Source organism: Leptodactylus fuscus, chromosome 11 (genome assembly GCF_031893055.1).
Source record: "Leptodactylus fuscus isolate aLepFus1 chromosome 11, aLepFus1.hap2, whole genome shotgun sequence".
NCBI lineage: Eukaryota > Metazoa > Chordata > Amphibia > Anura > Leptodactylidae > Leptodactylus > Leptodactylus fuscus.
In genome coordinates this window covers 50,031,759-50,043,338 of record NC_134275.1, presented here as the reverse complement: position 1 = coordinate 50,043,338, position 11,580 = coordinate 50,031,759, and the positions used below count along the sequence as shown (strand labels likewise).

The following is an 11,580-nucleotide window of genomic DNA, read 5'->3' as shown; positions in this document are numbered from 1 at the left end:
ACAATATATATAGTCCTGACAGCTCATATTCTGGATCCTGCCGGGACCTTTCTAGAGATGTAGAATTCCTGTCTGGACAATACACGATGAGTGAGGATTAGTCATTGTACACACACAGGCGGTTTAATATCCGTGACCCTGAATACTCAGCTTTCCTACTGAGAACAGAAACTACTCCCCACCCCCACAAGCAGTTTCACTAGAGGAGGAGGTGGAGGAAGAGGAGGGAGAAGTGAAGTAAACAGGAAAACAAGATGGCGTCTCCTCCCTTCTCCTCACCTGGGCGAGGGCGTGGCTAACGGAGGGGCGGGGTCTGTAGGTTAGTGACGCTCAGAGGCGTGGTTTCTTGAGCTCACCTGTAGCTTACACTGGGCGTGGCGAGGCGCTGACTAAAACCTGACGGGCGAGGTATTGTTTTACCTGAAAACGTCACTAGGGGCGGGGCTGAGTAAGGAAACACAAAGTGTCCGGGAGCGCCAGGAACAGTAAAGCGAGTGACCCCGGGCCGGTACATCACGACACACGGAGCGCTCCGGCAGTGACGCAGTAACGGTGACCCCCGCAAAGGCGGAGAGTGCGCAGCGATGGCGGACCGGCTCCGCGGACTCCTCCTCCTCCTCTTCTTACTCCCCCTGGCCCTGGCGGACACCGCGCTGCCCTGTGACGGCTATGAGGTGCTGGAAGGCTTCGTACTGAAGGAGTTGGATCTGCCCACACAGATTGGAGTGGAGGTGAAGAAGGTGGACGATGTGGAAGATGAGCAGACGTGCTGGCAGCGGTGCTGTGACCAGGCCTGTGACCAGGCCGTCATGTTGTCGGGTCGGTGCCATATAGTCAAGTGCACCCTGAATGGCCTCAACGTGTGTGAGGTGACGGAGGAGGCGGGCGCTAGGACCTACCGGAGGATCAACGCAGGCCTGGCCCCCACCCAGGAAGGTAATGAAGGGTGCTGGCTGTCCATGGTATCCGGCCTATTCACTGTCACCTCTGGTGGCTATGGGGCAGGTGTAATGGCAGTGACAACCCCCCCCCCCCCCCATACCCTCCGCCATTAGGGGGCGCTAGAGCGCAGCGGTGTCCATAGTAACCGGCCTGCCTGCTATGTCACTGGCTATGGGTAGGTGTAATGGCAGTGACCCCCCTATACCCTCCACCATTAGGGGGCGCTAGTAACCGGCCTGTCTGCTATGTCACTGGCTATGGGTAGGTGTAATGGCAGTGACCCCCCCCCCCCCTATACCCTCCGCCATTAGGGGGCGCTAGTAACCGGCCTGTCTGCTATGTTACTGGCTATGGGTAGGTGTAATGGCAGTGACCCCCCTATACCCTCCGCCATTAGGGGGCGCTAGTAACCGGCCTGTCTGCTATGTCACTGGCTATGGGTAGGTGTAATGGCAGTGACCCCCCCTATACCCTCCGCCATTAGGGGGCGCTAGTATCCGTCCTGCCTGCTATGTCACTGGCTATGGGTAGGTGTAATGGCAGTGACCCCCCCATACCGTCCGCCATTAGGGGGCACCCCACCTCTCCTCAGAGGGCTGCGTTTTCTGACACTTTCGTGATAGAAGAGATCATTGGCATAAATAATGAGGGAGATCTGCGCCATCTTGTAGGTTCCAGCATAGACGCCTCCTAATGATGAGACTGGAGTTCTATATGCCAGTCCTTCTACATCTGCCCCGTCCTCTCTATCACAGACCCCTTGTAGACTTCAGTGAGGAATCCATGAAAACTGCTCCCAGGTGACCACTAAGATGACGGGCGACTTAGCCCACTGCCCCGTAGGCCGTATGTGCATAACTGCTGAGACTAACACTGGTGTGAACAGTCTCCAATGTGTACGGCCAGCTTTACGTTTGTCATCTGTTACTCTTATGTGTACGTGAGTGGCTGTATACCCACAGTCAGCTCACTCTATTATATAGTCTATTAGTTGTCTTATGTGTACATGGGTGGCTGTATACCCGCAGACAGCTCATTCTATTAGTTGTCTTCTCTGTATGTGGGTGGCTATATACTTGTATACCTGCAGTCAGCTCGGTCCCTTATAGTCTTAGTTGTCTTATGTGTACATGGGTGGCTGTATACCCATATACCCGCAGTCCTTTCACTCTATTACAGTCTCTGCAGTATAGATAGCGGCACTCTTGTGTGTTACGCGCTGCTCACTATTGGAGAAGGGTCTGGGTAGTCCTATAGACACCTCGGGCACAGCGCCCTCTAGTGAGCTCGTGTTGTGACGTTTCTTTGTCATTGTTGCGTTCTTATTGCTGTCATCTTTAACCCTTTATCACCTGGCTGTGGTCAGTGTGCCTATAGGTGTCTGCCTGTCAATGATGCATCTTGGTGTATTGAGGAGTGCGTGGGGCTTATGTCAGAGCTATACGCTCCCGTTCTATCAGTCAGACATATGCCATTGTATAGGCTTCGTAGCATTTGTCTTTGTAATTCTAAAACGATATATACCGTATAACCGAGGCCGTACATCTGTGTATATCCATCTATACAGAGATGCAGAGGAATGGAAGGGTTAATAGTTTGTCTCAGTTCACAAAATGGAATGAATAAAGAAAAGAGAAATGAAATCCCATCAATATTTGGTGTGACCTTTGCCCTTTGTAGGAGGAGCCTGGAAGTGATGATCCGGCCCCCACAGATATAGTCCAGTCTGTCTGGGATGACATGAAGAGACAGACGGATTGGATCAAACAACATCCACAAAATATCTGTGCTTGGCTATCCAATATGGCGGCGGGGACAAAGGCTAAAGACCACAGCAAATATCGATGGGATTTACGTTTGTCTTTTCTTCATTCAATTCACTTTGATAACTGAGCGAAATAAACCATTAACCCTTCTAGTATAGTAAGGCCTTGTCAGGCTGGGTAATCTATCCCCTCTCCCGTAGTAATGGATCATCTCCAACTCAACCCGAATATCCAAGGCTCGCAGTCTGGGGACCTGCACCCTAATATCCAAGGCCCGCAGTCTGGGGACCTGCACCCCAGAGTCTCCTCATTCCTGGACGACATCTTGCTCTTTATTACTTCCTGCTCCGTGACTTGGCCGCCGACAGTGACTTTAGTACCAGTTTAACCTCTGCAGAAGTTGCACTCAATGTCTCTGTATGACCCCGAGTACATGCACTCTATTGAGTATCCGGGTGTGCACCTCTCTGACACCGGGGCCCTGAACTTCCTTCCGCTCTTGTGCACATTTCACAATGACCTGTCCAGGTGGGATGTGAAGGACTCTTGTGGCCAGGCCGCATAGCCCTCCTAAACATGAATGTCCTCCTTAGGCTTCTCAACCTCCTTCACAGTCCCTGTGGTTATTCTGAGAGAATTCTTCTTCTTCAGTTACCACTCGAACCTTAGGCTGGCACCTCTCTGCTACCTCCAGTCTCTGGTTTGCCCTACAGAGTTCTCCGAGCCCTCTCCCCCTTACATGGACGCCTCTAGTTCGGTCAAGTTGCCTCTGATTTCCCAGTTGCTCTGTGTAGCTCTTACCGCACTGTCACGCGGTTCTTCTCAGACGATGGCCCGTTGGTTTCCTTCTCCAGCAGCCCAGACTTCCCATGGCCCTGCACTCAACCTTTTTCACCCACACCCCTGACAGCCACCCCTCACATTTCTAAGGGTCCTATCCCAGCCTGGCAATACCTACAACTGCACTACCTTTACTCAGCCCTAAAAAAGTCGCCTGACTGCTGTGGACCACGACTCCCATTTGTATGTGCTGCCCCATTTCTGCCATCTCTGACCATTTGTACCCGATCAGGAGAAGGAGTTTGGGACGACCCTCCCACCTGACATGAGGCTCTTCCGCCTTTAGCTTCTGTCGCAGACTTTATCTCCTGTAAAGCGCAGAAAATGAACTATGAAATTCTCTCCGGTGGTACCGAGCCCCCGGCTCCCTATGTATTGGTTCCCCCCCAGGATCCCTATATTGTCCCCCCAAAGGCTCATTATGCATGGTTACCTCCCTATGTATGGTTCCCCAACCAACCCCCCCCCCCCCCCCCCGCCGGCTCCCTATGTATGTTCCCAAACACCCCCCCCCCCCCCTGCCCGACTCCCTATGAAATGGAGCCTGTGGGACTTCCTCATCTATAATGGGCTCCATGTTGTAGATAGACATTACATAGGCCTCCGGTGCCCACACCTTGTATTTGTTGTCTTCACGTTCACATCTAGGACTAGTTCATACCTATACGCCTAAGGCTTTATGCACGTCACTTATAGAAGGAAGACTCGGCCTCCAGTTCAGTGCACTGTTCATGGGTTGTCATTGTCTCAGTATGGCCGTCCATATCTGTTTTCTAGGAGACTGGCGATGGTTTTGTAGCCTCATCTGCCTGGATCGGTCACTGAGTCCCTCATGTAGTTTATTAGATGGCCGCCCTTTCCCGTCTGCATTGTTGGGCTCATTGGGTGTGCCAGGTCAGGGTGCTGTCACATCTACATTGTAGGACCAAAACAAGATATTAAACCATAAAGAGGGGCCCAAAGGACCCCAATGCCCGGCTATAAGGGGCTCTGACGGGTTGCTGGATGATCTTGTACTTCCTGAACTTCTTCATCTGTGATTAGTGGAGGACTCCAGTGTGAATGTGGCCGTACCAGGCGACCAGGATTGTCGTAGGGTCATTCAGTGCATCATGTGGTGAGTAAGAAGGTGTTTGATGCCGAGTAGATGGCCTGTGGTGACCCCCCCCCCATTTACTCAAATCTGTTCCTGGCCCCTCCTGTGGTGATCACTAAACCTGTTCGGCCTGTTTGTGCAGTAATAAGAGGTTTTGTGTCCCTTTCGGCCTTTTTGTTCCTCTTCCTGATGGTGGTTTCATGAGGCATTACAGTGCAGGCGCTTGTGTAATTTAACCCTTGTGACGCTGTAAAGTGAGCTCAGCATTGGATGACCATCCAATGTGTATGGGGGCCCACAACTCCCACTGCACATATTGGGGGACAAGGATCAGGCAGAATTTTACTCCATTTTGTTGGGGCATCAGATAAGAGAGCACATTTGGATGACACTTACCTTAGGTATATGGCCAGCCTCCGACTACACAGGGGTTTGTAGTCTGTAACCATGGAGACGCATAGGTCTGCACAAGAACTGGGGCTGTAATGGTAAGTGCACGTCCGTTTAACCCCTTAGAAGACTTTGTCCTGGCGTATTTCACGTCCAGGGATATCTGAATTCTTCTTCGTGACCAAAGTGGTTTCAGGGCCTGTTTGTTGATCAATAATCTAACGGCCTCTTATTTTCTCCCCACCAGACTTCTGTGTACCGGAAAAGCAAACTGGGGATTGTCGGGCTTATTTTGTCAGATGGTGGTACGACGTTACGACTGGGACCTGTAAGAACTTCACCTATGGAGGCTGTGCTGTAAACCTGAACAACTATATTGGAGAGGAAGAGTGTATGCAGAGATGCCAAGGAGTAAAAGGTGTGACCATATGTACTAGAGAACCTGGGCACAGGGACGTAGCTATAGGAGGTGCAGGGGTAGCCATTGCTGCTGGGCCCCAGAGCCAGACAACACTAGCACATGGTAAGTGGGGCCCCAGAGTCAGACGACAAACTGCCTCACTCCTTTCCATGGCTTTGTCTAGTATCTCAGCTGTAGTACCAGATACCACCTATGGACCGCAGTGGCGCTCATCATGCTTTCCAGTACTGGACAACCCCTTTAAGTGACTCTCTGTATATTTACTGTACATTTATATTGTTTTCCTCATTATTTAGCGGTGAAGTCCAAGGACCTCGATGCGCCCAGTAAACGGACGGTGTCTTCTGGCTCTACTTCAGGTGAGTGTCAGGCGTGTTTTACCCTTCCTATAGATAAGTGCTGTGTGGTGACTTGGTTGCCGCACACAGAGCATTGTCATTACACTAGAGCGCTGGATTTCTTGCAGCTGTGGGGTCCTGGTCACCACAGCCTGACCCTATAGCCTTCCATTACATGTGAAGCCTTATCCACCTTCCTCCTCTAGACCTCTGCTCAGGACCTGGTGTGACGGGTAATTGTAGAGCTGCTTTCCGCCGTTGGTATTTTGATGAGGAATCCCTGACGTGCCGGATGTTCATCTATGGTGGCTGCGGAGGCTCAAAGAACAACCATCTGACTGAGCAGGATTGTGTGAGCCAGTGCGCCAGTGAGTTGGAGCTCTTACTAGATTATATAAAGTGCGCTATACGTGACATCTATTACACATATGGCGTCTCTGCTTCACATTGATGAATATTTTCTGTCGTTTAGCAACAAAACCAGAACCTGAGAAAGTCCACGCACCCAAAAAAGGAAACTTCCAAGGTGAGTGATTTCTGAGGGACACAACAAGTGCACCTAAAAGATGCCGCTAACACAGCAATGAGAGATCCACACCAGTCAGACATTAAAGGGATAGGTAATAAGTGTCTGATCAGGGGGAAGTCCAACCATTGGGACCCCCACCAATCCCAAATTCAGGGATACCATATTCATCTGAATGGAGGGGCAGTCGAATGTGCACGCTGGGACTGCCAAAGGGACGCAAGTGCAGACGCTGCTATATGTGACGTGTGTCTCGTATAGATAGAACAGTCGTGCACATCTCGCCTGCCCTTCATCCATATGGGGGGACACAGTGATAGACGGCTGTATCTGCTCACATAAGTGATATTTGGCTCCATTGTCTGACCAACAGCTTCATGTCTCTCCTGCACCTGCCCCACTACTTGCCATCTCCTAATAGTTGGAGTTACCTGGGTCTCACAGCTAATATCTGTTCCCTCCTGTCCCCGCAGAGTATTGCGCTGCACCTGCTTTTACCGGACCTTGTCGTGCTGCCTTCACCCGCTGGTTTTATGACCCTTCATCAAGCACATGCAAAAAGTTTATATACGGCGGCTGCAAATCCAACAGCAATAACTACATGAATGAGAATGAGTGTATGGTGATGTGCTCGGGGCGCACAGGTGAGGGGTCCGGCTGGGGGGTCCATGCTATGGACGGGGCTTTATGTCCTCGGCCTCTCAGTAACTCTTATCTTGTTATTTCAGAAGACAGTGACTTTGATCACAGTGTCCTGCATCGTCCTGTGGCTGGTGAGTTTATACACAATATATACAGATAGAGGTGTGTGTGTATATGTGTATATATATATATATATATATATATATATATATATATATATATATATATATACACAGTATATACTGAAACGAAGCAAATGGTGGCCTCTGTATAACAGCACAGTATAAAGAGAATCTGCTTGACACTGCTATGGAACGGTAAATGTTTCAGTAGCGCCCCCTACAGAGAATATAACTTGTACATCTATATTTATAAGCAGGGGGCTACAGGCTATTAACGGAGAGGTTTCAGCCTAGACAATGGTGGCTTGTAATACTTGGATATGTGTGTGGGGGTCTGATCAGCGGGGGTCTGACCACGGTATTTCTCTCTTCATTACAATAATGTGGCAACAGCCATAGGAATTTTCTGTGCCCTTTGTCCCTCTTAATGTTCCTGTATAGTAATAGGTGGGGGTGTGAATTGTGGAACCCTTGCAGATCAGACATTGTACTGGTGAGCAGCCCCCTCCTTTACAAGAAGTAGACTCTCCCAAAAACCCAGACTGTGTAGCCTGTAAAGAAAGCTATATCATGTGACTTGTAGTGAAGGTGATCTTCTTAGCAGTGGTCCTCAGACGTGTCATGTGACCAGCAATAAGGCTCTTCAAGCATCGGTTTCTCTGTTCCTTCCTCTGAGTATTAGGCTTTGTTCACATTAGAGGGTGCGTTTCAAAGGTGTTCCAATGTGTTCTAGGACCTTCTCTATAAATATGGAAATGGAGCTTCAGAAAACCCTTTGCTACAAACTCTTTTGTGTGAAGGAGATCTTGGGACTTATGCACAGATCTGAGTGTCTGGTTTCTTAAAGGGGTTGCCAACACCTGGCCCCCAGACTGATCAGCTGTATGAAGCCACTTCCAGTGCCCCTTTCTGTAAAGCATACAGGGCTGGAAGCATAAAGCTGTATGCTGTATATAGTCCAGCTCTCACGGACATCAGTCTGAGCCTTAGTGACAGTGCCTGGCAGCCTGGTACATTATAGGCACTGAAAGTGGCTTCATACAGCTGATCGATCAGCCCCCTACCAATCGGGTATCCTCAGGATAGGCCATAAAACCAATAAATGATAACAACCCCTTTAACAGGAGGCATTGTGATGACATCAGAGCGCCTTCTGTGCTGTATAGGGCATGCTCCATAATGGATGGAACGGAGCATCGGAACGCCTGTCTGTATACTTGGTCTAATAGTGATGAACAGAGAAACCGACCCGTCCACAGACTCCGTATCTTGTGTGGACAGGAAGTCAAGAGCGTCGGTCACATGACACAGCTGAGGACCAGAAGGGAATGTGTTGGACTAAGTAAAAAAAAAAATCCAATTGTCCTCCTCCGCTCCTGAGCCCACCATGACGTTAGTCAGTGACCTGCTGAGGCCTGTATTTGGCTACAGCTGGTGTGGGAACAGAGGTCTGTTATATTTGGGTTTCTGTGGGTTTTTTTTTTTTTTTCTAGTCTAATCTAACACCTTTTTGCACTAAAGCAGCCTTATAGAGAAGTTGGACATCCCCTTTAAATCTTGGTACAACCCCTTTAATAAGATCGGTCAGGGATTGTTGTGCTTTGCTGTGCTGTTAATGGCGTCCTCTCCTCCACAGCCGTGGTGCTGCCCATTCTGCTGTCTCTCCTGGCGGCCGCCCTCATCGGCATCATGATCCTGTTCTTTGTGAAGGTGACGAGGAAGACTCAGGAGAGCGCAGGATTCCGCGCCATGTGGAACCCCATCGATGACAAGGAGTGTCTTATGAACAGCGCCTACAACCTGTAACCAATAGAAACCAGGATAAAGTCTAGCACTCCACTGACCAGGCCTGTAATAAACCTCTTGTACTGACTCCTCTCTCACTCGTAGCTCAGACGCCATGACGAGGGGCCACATTATAGAGCGACTCCGCAGTCTAAGGGATTCGCTCCCTGGGTCACTTTACCCGAACAATGACTTGTATCTTATTGTGATTGATTTGTTTCCTGAAGTCTCTTACGGTTTGTTCTAATGACTTGTAATACCAGGACGAGACCCTTAGCAGAGCCTTACGGACTTACTGAGGGGACTTGGGGAATGTTCTTATTGTACAGCAGGACACGAGCAGGGACGGTCACGTCTGGACCCTTCTGCTTCTCTAAGACTCTCCAGACTATCCTAAGACAGTCCTTGACCGTATGGGGGTTGTTAAGATGGTCTTTGTAGTCCTGGAGACTGGTAGTGATGGTCTAATAACTCCAACCTGAGGGACGGGAAGATTCACGAGTGGTAATGCCCCGTGAGACCCGGACTGTCTCCTCTTGTAGTTGCACTAACCTTCATAGACGTCTTGCGTATCGGAGCGGAGTGACGGGAGACAAAGCTTTTTTCTCCAGGCTGAGACCACACGTGGCAGAGAAGCTGACGGTTACTTCACCTTGTTGCAGGTTTTTCTGTGTTTTCTGCCAAGAATGGCTACGAAGCAATGGAGAACATGAAGGAAGCTTCTTCTCCTACGTCTTAGACTTCTCCTTCTACTGGCTTTGGCTCAAAAACACAGAAAAATCTGCAACCTAAAAGCTGCTTTTCCATTGGGCCTTCACCTAAATCCTGGCAGGACTCCTAGGGGAGACAGTGAGAGTCCTGGACACTCCTGACAGATCCCCCTGTATCGCCCTAATCTGGACTCTCGGTTTCTCCCAGGAGTCCTATCCTTGGCGTGTCTGGAAATCCTGCACCAGATCACAAAGCCTGTATGTCTGAGCTCTGTCCTGACAGGTGGAGGTTTAGGGTCCCTGTACCCCGATGTCAGGGCCGTGCACTCCTGTTTGCAGTCTGAAGAGAATGGAACAAACTGAAATCTGTTGTTTATACTGGAGCTTTCTATCTTGTAACCCGGGGGTGGTAAATCCAGATCATCTCACTTATTTCTGACCATTGTATAGTAGACTTCCCGATTGTCTCCACTTTATGAACTTGTCTTAAAGGGATTGCTGAAGATTGGAAAAACTTTTTGGTTTGCCTGTCTTTGCCCCTGTCTATGGGCTGTGTCTGGTATTTCAGCTAAACTACACTGAAGTGAATGGGGTGAGCTGCAATACCGCACATGACCTGTAGTCTGATGTGGCACTGTTCTAGAAAGGCATCGACCATGTTATTCTAGTCCCGGCACTGCCTGATGTAACTCTCCTACCATTACTGACGTACAGGGAGGGAAATCTGCTCTGAGGTTTCTATGGGGGGTTTTTAATGTCAGTTTATATTTTAGTGTTTTTTTTTTTTTGTTTTTTGTTTTTTTTTTTTCTGTTTTTTTTTATTGGACGTGTTCTCTGTGCCTTCCTTTATGAGCTTCAAATAAAATCATTATATACAAAATGTCTAGTGGAACTATATATAAATATAATGTCCTGTCTATAGGTTATAGAAGAACAGATTGTATATAGTATCCTATCTACAGGTTATAGAGGAGCAGATTGTATATAGTGATAGAGATAGATATATATATATATATCCTATTAATATTATGAATGTGAAAGTTTGTGGGTTTGCATGTTCGGATGTTTGTTCCTCAATCACGGAAAAACCGTTCCACCGATTTGGCTGAAATTTTCCACAAACATAGTCATTACACCCGATTAAACAATAGGCTACTTTTCGTCACAATAGCGCACATACGTTTGTGCCAGGACCCCCACAAAACCCAGACTCACACCACCATCTCTGCAATCTCACACACTTTGGACCATAGCAAGCCCCAAAATTCCTATTACCCTCTACAGCCTCGCCCCTAACCCCACACAATCACATATACATATACTTTACCACTTTGCCCCTCACCTTACCGATACTCCAGGAGGCTCTCTTTAACGCTCCGGAGCAGCCATGTTTGCTGACCCCCACCGCTCTGACAATCCGCGACACCGCCCACCCATGTCAATACCCCTAGGCGGTCTAATAAATGCAAAAAACATTTTTTTAAAAAAGTAACAAATATAAAAAAAATAGATAAAAAGGATTAAAAATTCAAATCCCCCCCCCCCCTTTCCCTAGAACACATATAAAAGTAGTTAAAAACTGTGAAACACATACATGTTAGGTATCCCCACGTCCAAAATCGCCCGCTCTACAAAGCTATACAAATATTTTTCCTGTTCGGTAAACGCCGTAGCGGGAAAAATGGTCAAAAGTGCCAAACCGCCATTTTTTCACTGTTTTGATTCTGATAAAAATTTGAATAAAAAGTGATCAAAGCAATAACAACATTTCCCGAAAATGGTAGAACTACAAAGTACACCCGGTCCCACAAAAAAAGACGCCCTATACATCCCCGTACACGCACGTATACCAGAGTTACGCCTGTCGGAATATGGCGACTTATCAAAAAATAATTTTTAAACACAGTTTTGGATTTTTTTTAAGGGGTCAAAATGTAAATAAAACAATATAAATTTGGTATCCCCAGAATCATAACGAAACACAGAATACAGGGGACAGGTC

At 48.4% G+C, this 11,580-nt stretch overlaps 1 protein-coding gene across 1 annotated transcript; it reads left to right on the top strand.

The window, feature by feature from the left end:
• The first annotated feature begins 446 nt into the window (after nucleotides 1-446).
• On the top strand, nucleotides 447-10,426 carry SPINT2 (serine peptidase inhibitor, Kunitz type 2). Its single transcript, XM_075260117.1, has 8 exons — nucleotides 447-936; nucleotides 5,282-5,452; nucleotides 5,752-5,814; nucleotides 6,000-6,161; nucleotides 6,266-6,319; nucleotides 6,793-6,963; nucleotides 7,048-7,092; nucleotides 8,720-10,426. The coding sequence occupies exons 1-8, from the start codon at nucleotides 585-587 to the stop codon at nucleotides 8,887-8,889; spliced, it is 1,188 nt and encodes a 395-aa protein (XP_075116218.1). The 5' UTR covers nucleotides 447-584; the 3' UTR covers nucleotides 8,890-10,426.
• The last annotated feature ends 1,154 nt before the right edge of the window (nucleotides 10,427-11,580 follow it).

Excerpts from the sequence above, each read along its gene's own strand:
- SPINT2 (XM_075260117.1), top strand. The coding sequence starts at position 585 with ATGGCGGACCGGCTCCGCGGACTCCTCCTCCTCCTCTTCTTACTCCCC. Across the intron at positions 5,815-5,999 it reads GTCTTCTGGCTCTACTTCAG|ACCTCTGCTCAGGACCTGGT; the intron begins GTGAGTGTCAGG and ends TTCCTCCTCTAG. Across the intron at positions 6,964-7,047 it reads GATGTGCTCGGGGCGCACAG|AAGACAGTGACTTTGATCAC; the intron begins GTGAGGGGTCCG and ends TTGTTATTTCAG.